Source organism: Nasonia vitripennis (assembly GCF_009193385.2).
Source record: "Nasonia vitripennis strain AsymCx chromosome 1 unlocalized genomic scaffold, Nvit_psr_1.1 chr1_random0012, whole genome shotgun sequence".
Lineage (NCBI taxonomy): Eukaryota > Metazoa > Arthropoda > Insecta > Hymenoptera > Pteromalidae > Nasonia > Nasonia vitripennis.
Genome location: NW_022279600.1, coordinates 1,477,897 through 1,498,872, shown reverse-complemented (window position 1 = coordinate 1,498,872; position 20,976 = coordinate 1,477,897). Strand labels below are relative to the sequence as shown.

The following is a 20,976-nucleotide window of genomic DNA, read 5'->3' as shown; positions in this document are numbered from 1 at the left end:
ATAATTGTTACCGATAACGCTGCTAATATCAAAAAGGGAGCTATAGATTGCTTCGGTAAAGAAAAATATCTAGTATCTTGTACCCATTGGTATTGCTACAATGTTGGATCCCCGTTACAAGAAACTATTTTACAGACAAGGTAGCGGAGTCTGTGATTACAAATAAAATCACTGAAAAATTAAACGAGTTGACCGTACGTTTAAACCAACCAGTGACAAGCCATGGAAATAAAAATACCAGTGACGGCAGTGACACATCAGAGAATTTAAATCCAAACATACACAGCGCAAATGAAGAAAAATTTAATTCAGTGTGGAGTTATGACATCGAACTCAGAGAAAAATTAATAGCGTCGAAAATAAGAGACGCATTGAATAAACCGCGCACGGAAATGCCAGACGAATTCAAATTTTATCTTTTGCAAGACCCTATTGCTAGGCAAGAAAATCCCTTAGAATTTTGGAATAAAATACCTCATTCTGTGTTGAAAAAAGTAGCTTATAGATATTTAACAGTGCTACTGCGACGTCTGTTCCCAGCGAAAGACAATTTTCTCAAGCGTCTCTTGTATTAACGGAGAAAAGGAGTCAGCTTACAGCTGACCACTTCCAGCAGCAACTTTTTTTAACTACCCTACCCAAAGAATATTGGTTTCTAAAATATTTATAATAAAATATGTAAAACTTTTATGATAAATAAATTCTTTTGTAATAGATTAAAAATAATGAATAACATAAATTTCACAAATACACAAATCGTTTTACTACTTTTATTTTACAAAATTGATGAATTTTTTTTTCGATATTTATCGATATTTTTGTTATCGATATTCGAAACCCGATATTTTTGAGATATCGATAAATGACATTGCGATATTTATCGATACCAAGTATCGATATTTTATCAAATATCGCCCACCACTACAAAACAGTAATTTTAACCAAACCCAAAACAGCCCTACCAAAGGAAATAAAAACAAAACCTCCGGATAAAACCAACAAACAACCCCAACCATCCACCAGCAAGAAATGTACACCTATGATAAATAACAGCGCTCCTAAGCCAATCAGACCTGCTGATTTTAGAAAGCAGGTTACATTTCAAAACCCTCCAGACTTTGATACAGAATGAGAACCCTCTAGACCCAGAGCACGTAATAGCGGTTTTCCCAGTTTAATTCAGGAAAAACCTCCTACTACTAGACCCTCGACGTCATCAGAGGAAGAATCAGAAGAACCCAAAAAAACACCTGAAAGAATCGTAAAAACCGTGACTCCACCACCGAATTCGTCAGACGAAAGCCACTCCAGTAATCAAGATTACTGGTGGGACAGTGAACAAAACAAATTACGAAGTATGGTGCTGCATCGACCTATAGCATGCTCCACGCCTGTCGACGAAGATTTATGGACCGAAAGCGAACACGAATATCGGACACTAAGTAACCTAACTCCTGTAAGTGAAGAAGACAGTGACAACGAATCACGCAGCGAAGGACATAATGACGAAAGACGTGCAGACAACGTACCACCTTTTGAAGAGGTAGAAGCCGATTCAGACGAGTCAAACACTGCAATGGACGACGAAGTCGCACCTGCGAATATACGAGCATCTGCAACGGTACCTCCAGGTCTGTTATACCCAGAATTTCGTAAACAACCCAACAGTAAATTAAAAATAAAATTAATTAACCAAGCTTTAACACAAAGCAAGGATAATATTTTACATTTTACTTCAGCAGACTGTGAATTCACTACGCCGATTTCTAAATTACTGTTAGATTTAGGCAAAATAGTGAAAAACGACATCAAGCAGGCCAAACCAAAAAAGGGCAAAATAATAATAACCCCTAAAACCACCACAAAAGTACTAACAGCGATACTCATCCAACGACATTTTGACGAAGTTGATGTAAAAGATTTGAAAGACATTTTACTAACTCTTGCAAATACTATCCAAGAAAATAACATAAAAAGCAACAGAGTCTCGAAACAACAAGACCTAACAGACAAATTAAGCTTTTCAATGTTTTTGGATACCCTCCAAGAGTGTTGTAAATTTTGCGATTGTATAATATACGTATGTTACGGAACCTGTACCATACCTACCGAAGATATTCGCGAGAGCATTATTTCCGAATATCACGATAGTTTAGTCGGAGGTCACAGGGGAGTAACTAAAACATACAGACGAATACGTGAAAAATTCTATTGGAACGGAATCAAATACGACATAGTCGAATACATAAGAAATTGCCCAAAATGCCAAGAACTAAAATTGGTTAGAATTAAAAACAAACAACCAACGGTAATCACCGACACCCCTATAGAACCGTTCGATAAAATTTCAATCGATACAGTCGGACCGCTACCCACTACCGCCGAAGGTAATAAATACATATTAACAGTGCAAGCTAACCTAACAAAATATTGTGTAGCTGTGCCGATACCGAACACTAAGGCTGAGACGATCGCTGATGCATTAGCCAGACACGTTATTACACTGTATGGCGCACCAAGAGTAATATTGTCAGACAAAGCACCTGCATTAATCGGTAAGATCATGCAAGACTTATCCCGAATTTTTAAAATCAAACAAGTGAATACGTCAGGATATCATCCGCAATCCAACGGAAGCTTAGAACGAAGTCACCTGGTATTAATCGAATACATTAGACAATACTTGGAAGAATTCGAAGACTGGGACAAGGTACTGCCATTTGCAATTTTTTCATACAATACAAGTGTACACGAATCCACAAATTTTACACCGTTCGAATTAATATTCGGAAAACCTGCAAGAGTACCTACTGCTTTCCTAGATAACAAAAGTGAAACTTACACTGCTTAAATGACTGATTTAGTCAGTTGAATGAGTGACATCAGAAAATTCGCTAGTGAATCCTTAATAAAATCGAAACACAAATATTATTATGATAGACAAATGAGACCCAACAATTATAAAATAAGTGATTTGGTTTATGTAATTAAAGAACCAAGAATAAACAAATTAGATAAAATGTATAAGGGTCCGTACAAAATAGTCGATGTGCTTGATCAAAATAATGTAGTAATAGAAGACGATAACGGAAAGCAAATTTTAAAACACATGGATAAAATTAAGCCAGTTTATCACAAAAAATTATGTTACAGATGAGGCTTGAATCAATAATCCTGTTGTTAATAATAACAATCGGAGGCTCGAAGTTACGACGATATTCGATTCAAGAAATAGGACAAAATCCAGGAATATACTCCGAACGTCTAGAAGACATCAGATTCACACAAGCCGATTGGAGAATCATAGTGTACTTAGATATGTCTAAACTACATTACAACGCCACCCAATTGACCTACTACGTCGACTCCATGAAAGACATTTGTAAGCAGCCTTACTGGTGCGAAACATTAACTCAACGTACAAAATACATAAAACACGAAATTAACAAGATAAACAATATATATCTAGAATTAATGGAAACTATAAATGAAATAGAACCTATAGACCCGACTAATACCAAACCACCCTCTAGCATAAGAAAACGAAGTGCCCCTCTCGGTTTCATTGGAAGCCTTAGCAAAACTTTGTTCGGCACCTTATCTAAATCCGATGGAGAATACTTAAACTCAAAAATTAATGAATTATTCAAAGGCCAAGTCAAGCTTGCAAAAATATCGCAAGAAGATGCACACATCGTTAAACATAAGATATCGTCAATAGAACAAGAATTAAATGAGACACGTAAATTACTACATGAAAGCGTACACACCTTCTATTTTAACACCAAAAAGAAGCTGGACGATTTAACCGACATCTGGCATAGCCATAACTTTACTAGGTACTATACCAACGTGATAGCCGAACTAGAGTCAACCCTTAGTTTGTACGAAGATACATTCCAAAGTACTCTCGAAACCATACGATACGCCAGAAAGGGACACCTACATCCCTCCTTAATCTCAACAGAAAAACTACACACAATAATTAGACAAATAATGGACCTGCACCCCGAGTATGAATTTCCTATCCCTATTAAACATGCCAGAACCGACAAGTTAACCGATATAGCGACCGTAAAATTGGGTTTTAAAAACGACCAATTTCTATTGGAAGCCACAATTCCCATGGTAAAAAAATTTAGTAACAAACTTTACAAAATGCATCCTGTACCGATATTGCAACAACAAGATAATCACATATCCTCGGCGTTCATTATACCTCAAGCGCCTTACATTACTCTAAGTAACGACAAAAGAGCATATAGCTTCTTGTCGGACGAAAATCTTCACAAATGCAAGTCTACGCCAGGCTACAAAATATGCAATCATGACCAACCAGAATACGAAGCCGACGAAGACATGGCATGCGAATATTTGCTATTAAAGCACCCGAACAAAGAAAACTTAAAAAAATGCAGCATTACCTACACCCCTAAACCATTAAAGCACTGGACACATTTAACGTCAATAGATGCATGGTTGTTCTCACTACTCACTGAGGCGAATATACGAATTTTATGCCCTGGAGAACATCAAGAAGTTGTAAAAACAAACGGAGTTGGCATATTAACCATCCAACCCAGGTGTTCTGCAAAACACGAACACGTAACACTAAATGGATCAATAAATTTAGGAAGCAACACCGAGTATATATACACGCCGCAAATAACCTTAAACATTGCAGAGATACAACCAACATTATACAGAAAATTAAAAAGCATCAATCACACATTAAACTTCCCAAACATTAACACCAAAAACAGTCTAACAGAATTAGAGCCACAACTAACCCTCGACGATATTATTAACGAATACGACGACTTCATGGAAGAACAAGATAAACACAACACACACACATATTTAACATATGGGTCAATCGGATCGACGATAATACTAACCATATGCATAGCCATTATTTTCATAGTATCATGTGTAATATGTCCTAAAGCTAAAAACAAATAAACAGAAAACAATCAGGATACGAATCTTAGCAGTTATGATTGCGAACTGCATCCAATCAACTGCGTATTGCATCCTCAAAGAGCACATGATCGTCAAAGCAGAAATAATTCGTATATAGACAACTCAGTTGAGGCAACACCCGAGAGAACTCAATAAAATAAAATAAAAAAATAAAAAATAAATAAATAAAAGAAAAAAAGAGAATGGACATGTTACACATGTACGCATACGCTTCATTGAATGTACCGCTAAATTGCCGCAAAATAATACTAACGACGCTTGCAAGCGCTTGCGAAACAATATTTTATCATAAACTAATTCATATTTTTTCCACAGATGCATCCAGTCGTAATAATCGCAACGATGATCGCCTTGTGCACTGGTGTGCACGCCTACGAAGTATGGAAGTTTGCCAATAATCCCGGGATATATTTTGAGTTCCTGAGCCATGCACATCTTGCAAAAGATCAGTTTACTTTTATAACGCACATCGATACCGAAGCCATAAAACAAACGGAAATCGAAACGCAGATAAAAGTCGTCTTAGATGAATGCATGCGAATGCACACAGAATGCACTCCGCTCAACTACATAATGGAAGCCATAAACAAGCCAATTACATAATGGAAATAGCCTACAGAGGACTGAAGCTTGAACAACAACTGTACACGTACACAAAAGACACTATTAAGAAAGAACTACAATATGTGCCTCATCTACACAATATCAAACATATGCAAGAACCCCAAGTAACGCTAAATAAAGACACCTACGAAGCAACTACACTAACCTTCATAGATAATAGCGATTAAATAACTCGGCTGAAGGAAATGCAACAAGGGGTTTCAGAAATATTTGAACAAATAACAACCCAGGAAAATGGCTCGCAGTTTATAGACATGGCCCAGGCATGGAGTTACGCCACCGAAACCAGCTTACACTGTCAAATCATCTTATATACAGAGATACTAAACATTAAAGTAGCAGCAACAAATGGAAAGGTTAGTAGCAAATTATTCACTCTACAAGCACTGCAACAGATAGAAGATCAAATCAACTTCAAGAAAACAGGACTAAAACTGCCAAGCAGAGGCATAATATACCAACAAGCAACAGAGATCGCGATCGAACTAACCAACAGCATTAAAATTACGATAACTCTGCCACACTTCGACGACAGTGCATCGGACCTATTCAGGATGATACCAGTCGAAGCGCATCATGACGACGGAACCGTAGCCTACATACAACCCAATGAGGACTACATAATTCAGACCGACGAACGGGGAGTGCATTATTTGCTTAAGCAAGATGAATTAAATACCTGTACCAAAAGCAATCAAGATTACTACTGCATCGTACCTAACGTAGCGAGATGCATGAACTCGTGCGAATGGAACGTGCTGGTAAACAATCCGAACCTGGATTGGAACAAGTACTACATCGAAACCCGAAACCGAAGCACCAACTTTTGGCGCCAGCTGTAAACCACAGGAGATTGGCTATTTTCAATAAGTCATGAACAACGGGCTCATCTAGAATGCACGCAACATCCAAGAGAAGATTTAGAGATAAGCGGGTACGGAATCCTAACTTTAGACGCCGACTGTCAACTCCTTACTAATGAAGTCATCATAAGAGGATCGCCCAGACGAAACGGAATACGCACCATTATCCTAGCCACTCTACAACTAAACATCCACGGGACCACCGTAGCCAGCGTAGTCAGCAACATGCAAGTCCCACTGGTTTTAATAATCTTTATACTGTGTGTAATCGCGTCGTTATATAATGTTTATGTATGCGTACACAATTACCGTACACCTAGGCGCCCCAACATCAATTTTAGCCCGAAAATTCGCACAGAAATCGCCAACACGACAACGACAATCTCGACCTCCACTTCTATCCATGACTCCAACCCTTACCTGGTACCTCGTACATCCCCCAGCCACATCTACGCTAGCACCACCTCTAGCGTGGAGGAATCAATTTCGGAGAGCTTAAGCACCTTTCACTCCTGCCCCGAACTTCTACCTAAGAAGACCAAAACCGCGAAAACCGAAACTGACGAATCCAAAAACTACACCGAAATCACCGACGACCATACTCCGACAGATTATCCCCCTTCAACTGTAATTTATCTACCCGATTATGCCGCAGCACCGAAGCCACGATCAATAATATTCGACGCGCCTATCAGTTTTCGCGACTCACAACAAGCAAATCAATTTCGTACCGTAAACAACTACCGTATGTTAAACAACAATAGACTAGCCTCCATTCGCGAAGAAACTTTGCTACAACTTGAACCAGTAAACGTAAAAAAAAAAAATGGAAGCAAGAGACTACCCGCGTTAACAAATAAAGGTTTCAACGACTTAGTAAACTACATTTTACGCTCTTGTCATGTGTACATCCGACCCACCTTATCCTAGGCTATACGGCTGCAAGATGCATAACACAGCAACGACTTAACACCTGGCGACGTGTATATTTTCAACAAATAGGATTATCAAAGAAAAATAAAATTAAAATAAAATAAAAATAACCAGTTATGTACACCTATAACCATGAATGTACATTAATTATGTTAAGTTTATTAAGATTTCAATGTGCAAGGAGTAGTGATTTAAGGCTAACAGGAGTTGTCGACGTTCATCGGGACGATGAAACCTTCTGGCAAGGGAGGTGTAATATCCCGCGAAATTTTAAATTTTTACGTATAGTAGTTACATACAACACCTGTATGCTTAAATCCCTAGCCCTTAAATACGCTGCGCGCATATCGATCTTTTGCAAAATGCATGCACAAATACCGACACGTGTGTGTCCGAGATACACTACGTCACGAATGAATCACTCGTGGAGATTCAATTTTCGACTGAAGAACTTTGACCTCTCAATAGTTTAGGATAAGGCGTTGTGCGAGAGATCACGGGTACTGCGGCGGCGTTATCAAATTTACGACCTGTGCCGTCGCACGATCTTACGCATCTCCAGTGAAACACCGAATTATTATCTAATTTATTGGCTGATATTCCGAATATGGAACAGACCAAATAACTAAAAAGGGATCGATGGCCAGCGCAAGCGTCTTTTAGCTCGACAGCAGTCAGTCTGTCAGGACCACTTCTTATTATTCTATCCTAGTACTAAACTTTCTTTGTATAGCACGGTGCCGAGTTCACGCGCACAGTTAGAGTTAAGCATTTACGAAACACAGTTTTATTGTATCACAAATATTAACAGAATATCTCTAAGTGTGTATCTTACGTTTTTAAGTGAAATTAATATAAAATATTTTAAGTGTGTCTAGACGATATATTACCAGTACAGTTACTTGCCGCTGAATATACCTGTCCACAATAATCAATTATATTTAATATTGAAACAGCATACTCCTAAAGGTAAGCCATTTGATTAATATATAACATTACAATTTCCTCATATACCTGTATAGGTGTCCGAATAAGAATCCGCTACCTTTACCTCCTCCCAGCCATGCTCAATAAAGTCACTAGTGCAAACCGCTCGGCACTAAGTGACATTAGAAGTTGTGATTGCGACGCGTTTATAATAGTTTAATTCGTCGGTACGTTACAAAATATAAAATTAAAAACTCTTCCACTAGTACAGAATCTGAGACCTACGCAATATTAATGGCACTCCGATACATTAAAAATAGAAACCTTAAGGACTCAACTATCTTTTCCGACTCGAAAACCGCAATTTACCTTATCAAAAATACAACCTGCAATGACACCACCTCAGCCCTTATCTTGGAATGCAAACTGAACATCCAGTTCATCCAAAAAAATAAAAACAAAGTTAGTCTAGTCTGGATACCTGGCCACAGAGATATTACAGGCAACACCACAGCAGATAGGGAGGCAAAAAATGCCATAGAACTGAACGATACGTTAATATTTAAAACCAACTGGTATCAATTGTTTATCTCTCAAATCCACCTACTCGATGCTAAGTGGCATAACTTTCACTCAGAGCAGCTTGACAAAAAAGGAAAGGATTACCTCAAAAAACTAGCATTCACTCATCCAAACAACCTCAAAAAAATCCTTAATAACCTCAACAAAGAACAGATTAGTATTTAACTCAGAATCCTCACAGCCTCTCACTGCACTCCAGAAAAAATAATTTAAAATAAACCTCCTTGACAGCCTCACGTGCATCTGTGGACACCAATACTGCGACCGGCAACACTTAACATGGGAGTGTAATCAATACATTATTCTTAGAGACGTATTAAAAGAAACCCTAAGAATTCAAAACAATAATACTATTACCTTTGACACCAGCTCTATCCTGGCCTCTATGGACGCACTGTCCATACAATCATTATGCGAATTCTACATAAAAGCAGGCATTAGAATTTAATCACCTATTGCAGATCACCTGTCACTTCTCTCGCGTGCTCGATGAGCTCGCTTTTACGCGGGTGAAGGTGAGAGGTTAAAAGGCCTGCGCTGAACACAACCACAAACACTACAAGAGGCCACAGCGATAAGGAGCAACAAAGTAAACTACTCCAAAGAACCACTCAAGGACCACAGGGCGTATTTCCCTGCCACCACTAAACAGCAGTCGGGTCGGCGAATTGACGCAAGTCAAGCCGCGTAGCGGATCTTACCTCCGCTACCAACCTACAAAAAAAAAAAAAAAAAAAAGAGGTCCACTATCTGCATATTAGATATTCATGACTGTAAAATGGCTTAAATTAATTGAATTTTGTAATAAAATATGACGCTTTTTCACTACGTTTATATTATAGTTCGATTAGAACTTAAAATTTACCATTTTAATGTAAAATTCGATTAATTTAATAGATAAATTAACAATCATGAATGGTAATTATATAGATAGTGGACATCATCTTTGCTGCGTTTTTAACAAGACACGGCTCAACAGCTGAACCTATTGTAGTAAGGCTCCAGAACAGAATAGACTGAACGGAACGCATTGTAGAAAGGCTCCTGGCGCAAAGCCTGTGTGATGGCACACATAGCACAAACTCGGAAAAAAACGACATAGTGTCTCACGCATTGGGGGCGCAGCTAAGTGTTCAGGCCTTAACTAGTTTCTGTTCCTTTATGGTGTAACGCACTTAATCTTAATAACAATGTGTTAAGACCTTTAATACACTTTATGTACGCTATTATGTGATTTATGTGATGATTAAAACATGTATGCAGGCTGCCAAATAATTTGAATGTGTTATTGATACCGTACTCAACTTTAACCGGTTTGGAAGAGCTTATACTTTACCTTCGATAGAAGAAAAACTATTAGTGTTGAGTAGTTGAATTATGATCGAAAAGAGTTCATGATTTAAAATTAATATCATTTGGTATTTAGTATTTGAAGGAAAAAAATTGTTTGTTGCGCTATTTTTTTATCATTATGGAGAGTTCAGATCAAGCTAAGTTTAAAATAATAGTAGAAGTATTGTCAGTCGAAGAAATCGCACAGATTCCAGATGAAATTTGTCAAAAATTAGATTTCTTTTTTAACAAAAAAATTGAGGAATTTATAACAGCAAAGGCAATTTTTGAAACTAATCGTAAAAATCTAGGTATTGGGAATACATTTTTATCAAACCTTTTAGTGAAATTTTTAATTCTGTTTTAAAGTATTAATGTTTGATATTTAATAATATAATAAAATAAAATTAATATAAAGTTAAAATGTATATAATATTTATAGCACGCAAAAAGTGATGCTTTCCTGCAGTATAATAATATTTCTTATAGGGTTAATAAAAAGTTTAAGTAACAATTTAAAAATAATGAATAGAATTTCTTTAAATATGCTTTTTAAAATGTATTCCGCTTGTTTAAAGTCCATGTCTATGCAATTTATTTTTATTTTGTGGGTATGTGACACTTCTGTGCGTTATTTACTAACCTAAATTCATTTCTACTCTCTGGCCAAACAGCTGCATGAAATGAGTTTTCCTTACAAATATAGCATTCTCATAGTGTAATGGATGGCAAAAAACTGTTTTACCAACTGAAACGTCAGATAATATTTAGCTGATTATTTGCTAATTATCAAGAAATAATCATGAAACATTTGAATCCTTTATTTTTTTACTCCAAGTTGTTAAATGTATAAGATTCAGCTATTGAGGACCTAAATGGGTTTTACCATCTGTATGATAACACTAAAACTCTGTTTGAAAACTTTAAAATTTGTATTTTTCTATGAATAAATGGGTGGCTTTTTTGAACTTGAAAGTTCATATGGTCTTCAGCATATCATGTTGTGTTTCTAGATTAACGTAAGTGTTTGAAAGTTTGCAGGATAGGTTTATCACACCTTGGCATTTCTTAAGCTACTATAGCACTTAGGCAGGGGCGTCTTTGTATAGAGGCTTAGGGCCCCGAGGTTCTGGGGGGTCCCAAAATCTGAGAATTAACCCAATAACCCTGAATAACCAAATATAAATATAAAACGTTTTCAACAAGCTAAATAACAAACCGTGTCGAATCACAGATAATATGAAATAAGCTTTAAGATATAAACCAGAACCATTTTTGAGAAGTGTTATATTATAAATATGAAATTTAAATTTCTATTCTTGACTTCGCGAGCATGTTACTAAGATGCCGTGCCGATAACGAGTAAGTGTATATCATCGCTCCCTAAAAAGAATAGCACTGTTTAAATTTATCGTCATAAGTAGCACAACTCATTTGACACACGCTAGACTAGCACAACTTAGAATATCCCACAAAGACTAGCACAACTCAAACTTTAAACAACGAATTTCTATAAAAATTTGCTGATTTTTGGGAAACTGTCCCTGATTTCATTTTAACATTTTTAAATATTCACAATTTACAACTTTTTACCGACTTTAAACTTGTTTTTACAAATACAATAATTTTTTACAAACTTTTTTAAAATTATTCACTTTTTTTAGAAATCTTCTAAAATTTTCAAAACTTTTTAAAACTTTGAGGTTTGCCTGTCTTTGTGAGTTGTGCTAGTTTTCATAGGGAGCGATGATTTAGAATAGCTCGTTATTGCGTATCCATATACGGGGCGCATAGCTGCGTCTCACGCACTGCAAGTTGCAAATATAAAACATAAATACTAAAATAATTTGCAATTATATAGAATTTAATAATGGATTTATTTTAAAAATATTACATTTTTTTTCTTGCTTTTTTTGTTGCAAAATCTGAGATTAACTCTTCAAATGATATAAAATTTAATACATTAGATTAGATTCTATACACATAGCCTATACATACTATTCTTGCCTGGGATATTTAACTTTACAAAAGGCAGTTCAATTATTATAAATTTATTTTAACTTACTCGTTATGTATTATATTTTTCTAAATAAGGCATTTGAATTTAATATTTCGATGAAATTTTGGGGGGCTCCGATACGATCTGGACCTAGGGCCCCATGAATCATAAAGACACCTCTGCACTTAGGGAGCTAGTCAAACCAAGTAATTTTTTTTTGTTGGTTCTTGGGATATGTTAGATAACAGAAGTTGCATATGTTGAGGTACAGCAATGATTCTGCACTTACATTTAGCGATTGCACTGTCTAGGTACCAGCACCGTCGACAGTAGATGGTAGACGATGCAAGCACAACAGCTTTTTTTCACCATCAATGGTCGACAGTACAAATACGGTAGCTTTTCATATTGTCGATGGTGAACAGCAAACGGTAAACTGTATAATGTACAAGTAATTTTAACATGGTGGACGATGGATGGTGGAGTCGGTATGATTGATTTAGCACATCTGAGTGAAAAGATCAGTATGCTAAAGCAACAGTATACGGATTTACTCTTTGCAGAAACAAAGTGAATTACAAGTCACTAATTAACTGATTTTCTGGCTCAGATGTGCTAAAGCAATCATACCCACTCCACTGTCCACCATCCACCGTGATAAAATTACTTGTACATTGTACAGTTCATCATTTGCCATTCACTGTCGACAATACAAAAAGCTCCGGTATTTGTTCCGTAGACCATCGATGGTGAAAAAAGCTGTTGTGCTTGTATCATCTACCCTCGACCGTTGACGGTGCTGGTACCTAGACAGTGCCTTTAGCGATTCTATTTACCAATATAATGCTTAATAAAAAGTTTCAGATAAAAGATGATTTTAGTCATTTTTTGAGGTGAAGGCAGTACCATCGTTAACAAAAAACCGTTGAGATATCAATGAAATTAAATATATCAATTTATATTAGTGCAAAAATTACTAAAAAAAATTTATAAGCATTTTAATTTTTACTCATTTAACACAAGTTTTTATGTGAATAGCATTTTCAGTGACAGTTACCCTAAAATTTTATAAAAGCTACCATTTAGATTTTGTTAAGAATTTTTGTAGTTAAAGATGAGTATTTAAGGGATGTTTATCATTGTTGAAAACTATGATTATTATAGGTAGCTATAAGCATTAGAAAAAATTGATTGAAACCAAGAAAAGTCACACTAAACCTCAAAATGTAAGTCAAATCACCTTCTTTTTATTATTAATTAAGACGATTAGAATCATTTAATAGTAATGCATGCATAATCATTATTTGGTGTATGTTCATTTATGCAGCTTTTTAGTAAAGTAAATATTGCTAGCAAACAAGAAATAAAAAGCATGCTCATTTTGACTAGAAAAATAGTGTCATTTCTAACTTAAATGTACCTACTTTTAATATCATTTGTTTATTATCACGCTCGCAGGCTGCAAAGTCTTACTTACAAGCACTTAAACTATTCTTTAATTGTTTATTTAAAACTTACAAAACTTGAGTGAATTCTGAACTGTCAGTATTATACAATCAAGAATGCAAGAAAAGCATGTGCATTTAAAGACATTACAATCTTTATAACTTTTTTTTATGCTCCAAACCTTTACTAAAATTTAATTAAGTAATTTTCTCATTAAAATCTATTTGTATGTGTAGTACTCCCTCAAACATGGTGTGAGTGTGATTTCCATTGGATCCGAAATAATAGATTACGATAATAAGATTTAAGTCCTCAACCCCTTGAACACGAAGCAGGCGGTTTACCTTGGAACCATCACTGCTCTTGTATTTTTTAAGAGACGGTCTCGGCGCACGTCAGCGCGTACGCGAAATAAAATGGCGTATGTGAAATAAATATTTCACATACGCTACACTGGAAAATGTTTCTCGTATGCTACAAAGTTTTCCGCGTACGCTACATATATTTGACTTGTGGGGACAGAGTGCTTATTGCTTTAGCACAATGATAGTTGTGCAAACACTTTTATACATACACCGTGTTTTAAAAATCACTAAATTGTATAATAGATACAGATATACAGTGAAACATAAAAAAATGTATCTCGCTACGCTCGTGCGATAACCTCACGGTGCAAATAAGGACTACTTTAGTCACGATTACGCGAGACTTAACAGCAGATTTTAGCCACACTGTTCTATAATAATGATTATGCATGCTTTAGCATTAAATGATTCTAATCGTCTTAATTAATAATAAAAACTTCCATACAGAAGGTGATTTGACTTTTCTTGGTTTCAATCAATTCTTTCTAATGCTTATAGCTACCTATAATAATCATAGTTTTCAACAATGATAAACATCCCTTAAATACTCATCTTTAACTACAAAAATTCTTAACAAAATCTAAATGGTAGCTTTTATAAAATTTTAGGGTAACTGTCACTGAAAATGCTATTCACATAAAAACTTGTGTTAAATGAGTAAAAATTAAAATGCTTATAAATTTTTTTTAGTCATTTTTGCACTAATTATTTATTTATCAAACCACTTACAATGCCTTTAGAAGGCATCCTATAGAGGTAAATAAAATTACCTGTACATAGGAAATGGTATAAAGAAAAGCTTAAAAACTAACCTAAAACTAAACAAGAAAGAACAGTAGAAAAACAAAACAAGTATGTACTTTGCATACTCGTTGTGCTCCCCACCTTTCCAGCCCTTTCATACTGTTGTTGTAAGAATTGTTACTCATGATTGTGTTAATTTGTCTTTTCTAGTTACTAATATTCATTGCAAAAAATACACACAATAAAATAAAGTTTTGAATTTGAATACTCAAATAACTATGATAAAACTTTTTAATGTTTAACAAAATACTTATTAATAATACATTTCTATATTGTTTATACTATAACTTTCAAAAGTACTTATTTATATAAAATGTCTATTTGAGATCTCTTACATTACGTTGGTTAATTGTAAAATGCTAGTACTTAAAATTTAATATAAAAATATAAAAAATTTAAATAAAAAATTTTTAACCTTCAGTATATTTTTTCGAAATTGTTTTAAATTAATAAAATTTATAAAATTCACATAACGAGGGCCAATGCGGTTTTACCATCCAGATGATAACACCAAAACACTGTCTGTGAGCTACAAAATTTTTATTTTTTAATAATTCGATTTAAACAATGAAATATTAATAAATAAAAATTTTGTAGCTTACAGCCAGTGTTTTGGTGTTATCATCTGGAAGGTAAAACCTATTGGCCCTCATTATGTGAATTTTATAAATTTTATTAATTTAAAACAACTTCGAAAAAATATACTGAAGGTTAACAAATTTTAAATGATTATCACCTGATAATCAGCTGATTATCATTAGCATTTTATCTCATGTAAACGTATATTCGTAACTATCAGCTTAAATAAAGATATTAAGCTGATATCACCAGATAATCAGCTGACATTTTGACACGATTATCAGCAGATTATCAGCTGATTATTAGGTTTTTTCAGAAGGGATCGGTTTCAATTGGTTATAGTCGCACGTATATCTTATTATTAATTGGTTAGTGTATCAACTTGAACGGCCTTATATACTAACCATCATAGAATCTTTGCGCTTGCGAGTGAGAAAAACCGGACGTCACCTGGTGGCGCGTCGGTAACAGTTTAATCAATTTTTTTTTTTAAATCGTTCTAAATCTTCTGTAATTGTATAAATGTTACGGTCTAGATTGCTATGGTTCTTTAATCGGTTGAAATAGGTTTTCATTGTAGTAATTGGTATTAATCGATCGAAATTTGTACAAATTGATTTTAATCGTTTATAATGAATTATATTCGCACGTATGATTAATTGGTTAGTATAGTAACTTAAACGGCCTTATATACCGACCATCATAGATTCTTTGTGCTTGCGAGTGAGAAATACCGGACGACCCCTGGCGGCGTGTCCGCAACAGTCACTTTTGGATAGAAATAAAATAAGGAGCACCTGTCATAATATCAAATCATATAATTTTTATGAAAAAATTTAAATTTCAATATTTTAAATACCATAGGATCCTCATAACATCATAAAATCATGAATCGTCTTAAAACATTCTGAACTTTAGTTAGCGAGTTATAAGGTTTAACAGAAATAGTAATTTTCAGTTATACAGGGTATACAGAGTGAGAGACAAAGAATTTGAATTCTGATATCTTTTAAACAAAACGGTTGTTACGTACAAACGTCGACGCACACTGTAATATTCTCCGTTTTGAGTCAGCTTCGGCTGAACTCGGGATGGAGTCGCTCCTTTATTTATTTTAATATTCCGCGTGAATTTATTCAAATCCCTTCCCAAATTAATGAACGGGTCTCGTCGAACTGTAGGTCAAAAGGCCTCCGACAAGCGAAGTCGAGTCAACCCTCCAGGCAACTCGACAAGTTATCCCAAAATATATATGTAAAATAAGCGGTAGCGTTCGAAGCCTGCTCACTTTACAAATTCCCAAACCTTTGGATATTTATTAATTAACTTATATGATTTGTAACGGGGTTCGATTTACCCGCGTTGCAACGCAGCTCGCTGCGAGAGTTGCTTCGCGAACGTCGTGTTCGGACGTGTGCTATCTCTCCGCACTCTCCTGTGCGGAGCCGGCTTCTCAGTTTTGCGTTGCAACCGCTTGTTGTAACGCCCGCGGAGGCGGCGGTATTTGCGATGAGGACGTAGGGAACGAGAGAGAACAACTCGGGAAAATAAAGCTAGTCCCGATTAAAACAAAATAATGATATATTGTGCGACCAATATTGCCTCTTTACAAATGTGCGCCGAGTCACCTCAATGTCGACTCGGCGTCCTTGCTTCTTGTAACAGGAGTTGGCTTGGACGTCTTCTTCTCGCGATCACACACACTCTCACTCTCTCGCACGCTATCGTTCGTCGCTCGATGCAGTCAGTCTCACACACGATCGAGCTGATGCGTTCGCACCTATGGCTGGAAGCTATCTCTCTGTCTGACGGACCACGACTTATACGCGAAGCCCCGAATCTTGCCTCGCGCTTGCGCAACGTCGCGTTTCAATGATGCGCGAATCTACCTGATTTCGCACCTCGTTACAGATTTTTACTTACTTTTCTTTTTGTAGATTGCAGCAAATTCAGAGTTTATTGGATTGTAAACTCCTTCCTTCCTTTTGGATTTGAAAATTTGGTTAAAATGAATGAAACTTTAATCTGTTCATTTGATTGCTCAATATTCTGTTTATTTTAAAAAGAAAAAAACTTGGACTAATTCTTATTCTGAACACAGCTACCACGGCTTTGAAATACAAAATTTAAAAACTTATATGTTGCTTGGGAGCAGCCACCTCAGCTGAACTCCTCGACGAGACTCTCATACAGACTTTTCTTTCACGCTTTTCCTCCCTTCGCCCTCGCGTCGCTTCTTTTCCATAGGCCTATGTCCGCATCTGCGCCCTCTATAATCGGTCATAGACCTATAGCATCGGTGCTTTCAGCTTGGCTACCGCCTCTTCCGATCTTCTTCCGCTCCACCTTCGCTATTTTCCTAGCCTTGCCGATTTCCCGCGAGATGGCCCTCTCTGTACCATTTTCAAGTTTTCTATTTGTTATTTTATAATAATTTGTAGATTTTACATTTTTGCTTATATAATATAATAAATATCAACTATGATTTTAATTTACTATTGCAATCAATTCAAATTTATTATAACTTAATATTTTTAAATTTTAAACTTTATTATAATATTCTATTATTGTTTAAACTTGATATTATTATTATAACCTAGCTGCTATTTCTAACTAGTTTATTATAAACTATCTATTTAACTAAAAACATATTGTAAAACCTGTGCGAGTATAAATTTCTTTCTACGCCACGAATACGAATTCTACTTTATCTTTGAAATAAATAAAGTATGCAAAGTTGCAACTTAATACTTTTCAACTGTCCATACTTTATATGAATCTAAATTTTCATTTTATTTATTATAAATATTCTACTTTTAAAATTTATAATTTGCTTTGCACGGCTTCGCATTCTGTGACACAAAGACTCTAAAACTTGAGGCGCCAGATCGTCGCTCGCAATTTCCCCAGATACTTTGGATTTTTTCCGGCTGCGCACAAATTTTACGATAGGGCTGCTGCCCGCCGTATACCGATCCCGATCGCTGTACCTGCGCTCTTAATGGCTATTTCTTCGGACTGCCTAATTGCACTGTCCGGACGCTCGCCTGTTCTTAAGCTCTACGGAAAATATAATTTTTTTTTGTCACGCGGCTGCGCCGTTATTTTATTTTATTTAAATTTTTATTATTTTCTTATTTAACCTATGACGTAACACGGTTTTATAAGCTGCAAAAAGAACCTAGCCAAGGTGATCAAAAGATCGATATTTTCCCAAAATTTCAACTTAATTAAAGCCTTTTTACTCCCGTAATCGTACGACACGTAGACCCATTTTTTTAGTTTTCGATTTTTAGCTTGACAACTTAGTCATCAAAATGGTTAAAAATTTTTACAGAAAATAGATATTATCGTTTTTTATTGTCATACATTTTTTCAAGACGTTTTACGATTTAGTTTTAGAGATAATAAATTTTTTTTAAAATCCCCTTTTTTATCATAAAAATTGAACGGAACGGTCAATCTGGAAAATATTGCGGAAAAGAGTAGGCAATTTTATGCTCTTTTAGATACATTATTGTTGAATATATTGTATAGATCATATTATAAAGAAAAGCAAAAATAGTTTTTCAAAAATCAAAAAATGGCTATAATATGGCCATAAAATGGTCAGAATCATAAAAACAATGTTTCCCGAATTAAGAATCAGAAAACATATCTGCATGCCAAATTTTATTATGATCGATCGCGTGGTTTCAGAATTATGACGGTATCCGTACATACACACACACACACACACACAGTCATCCGCAAGGACATTTTATAAAAACGCATGATTCGTACTCCAAACACCTCCAAATGCGCTTCTACAAAGTTTCAGCGAAACTGACAATTTTACTATTACAAAGCTTCCTCTTAGGAGGAAGCAAAACCAATAACTGATTAACTGAAGTAATGTTTCCCAAGGTACTTTGTCTGCCCTTTAAATGAAGTGGTGAATTATTAGTCAACACTAATTTTTTAAACACTGTTAAGTTAAGAACTACAATATTAGAACCGATCAATTCTGATAATACAATATTGGTTGAGTACTGATTTTGAACTAATTCCGATTACAACCGATTATCATAGACACAAACTCTAATCCTTTAAAACACGATGACATTTGTACCACTTTAAGAACCGATTAATCACGATCTATAGTATTTCACAGTATTGGATATTTTGATATTTGATATTGATAATATTTCACAGTATTGGTTGAATACTGATTGGGACCGATTACGATTACAACCGATTATTACCAACCTTAACTCTAATCCTTTAAACACGATTATATTTGCACCACTATGACAACCGATTAATCCCGATCACACAGTATTGGTTAAATACTGATTAGGACCGATTCCGATTACAACCGATGATTACTATATAAGGTTCGAATTACAAAACAAAAAACAGTTAAGACCGATTTTTTCCAATTAAAAGAAATCGGAGTTTTACGTATTCGGACCAACTTCCGATTAAAGCTGATTAAAACCAATTAACTAGTAATCGTACTGCTCGATTATCTCAATTAAAACCGATTAGAATCAATTAAAATGGAATCGGCATTAATCGGCTCTAATTGGTCATTTTTAGCAGGGTAGACCTCGCCATCAGCCACCCTGTACACCTAGATACCGTCCTTGAATTATTTTCACACTAGACACCAAAAACCACGTTACGAACTGCCTAAACCTCGTCATCGGCCACCCTGTACATCTAGACACCGTCCTTGAATGATTTTTACACCTAGACACAAAAAAACCACGGTGTACTGCACCTAGACATCGTCATCCGCTACCCTGGCTACCGCTAATGCGCCACTTGATATTAATAACAAAAAAATGAAATCACACCCGTAGTCCCGCTGGTCGAATATATGTGTGATCACATCAGTAATCCCACTGGTCTGTACAAGTATGTGGGAAAGCAATATGGGCGTCTAAATTCACGGTCAATTCATGCAAGGACTACTTTAGTCACGAATAGGCGAGACTTGCGGATTTTAGCAGTCTGTGCTATAAAACTTTATACGATACTCTTGACTTAAATGGTTCAGTTTTATACGGCGCTTAGCGCCCTCGCTACGCTCGGATGCTAACTGCGCCGTGTAAAAAAGAACCATTTAAGTCACACGTATCATAATGTACTATTACAAAGTAATCGGTTTGGTGAGTCTAATGTATCTGTACTACCGTGCATGCCAATAACATAATTTCGTTAAGAACGCATTTACAAATAAAAAAGAACTGGACTCTCTCTCTCTCTCTCTCTCTCTCTCTCTCTTGAAAAAGAGATGGCCGGATGTCGTGAAGCCTTTTAAAACTCGATTTGCTTGGTTATGGCTAGACATCAGGTTAAATGGACCCAGAATTAAAAATGTTTTAATATGGTTTGAGTTAAATATTTCAATTTGAGTCTACTATTCAGTTGATTATTTTTGCGACTATAATAAATAATATTATTGTTTAGTTTATCTAAATTATTCTCGCTTATTTTGTACAATATTAACATTTTCTAACCTCAAAAATAGAATGTTTCGTAATATGCTTTG

General features: G+C 35.5%; 1 protein-coding gene across 5 annotated transcripts in view; it reads left to right on the top strand.

The window, feature by feature from the left end:
- Nucleotides 1-9,728: 9,728 nt before the first annotated feature.
- Nucleotides 9,729-20,976, top strand: part of LOC100679291 (nucleoprotein TPR) — a 344,349-nt gene continuing 333,101 nt past the window's right edge. For 4 of the 5 annotated variants that reach the window (XM_031921529.2, XM_031921528.2, XM_031921527.2 and 1 more), the window contains exon 1: nt 10,016-10,555. In XM_031921529.2, the coding sequence (XP_031777389.1) occupies nt 10,384-10,555 (172 nt within the window). In that variant the 5' untranslated portion in view covers nt 10,016-10,383. Of the gene's footprint in view, nt 10,556-20,976 lie in introns of all 5 variants that reach the window. The other variant, XM_031921530.2, reaches the window with a different exon arrangement.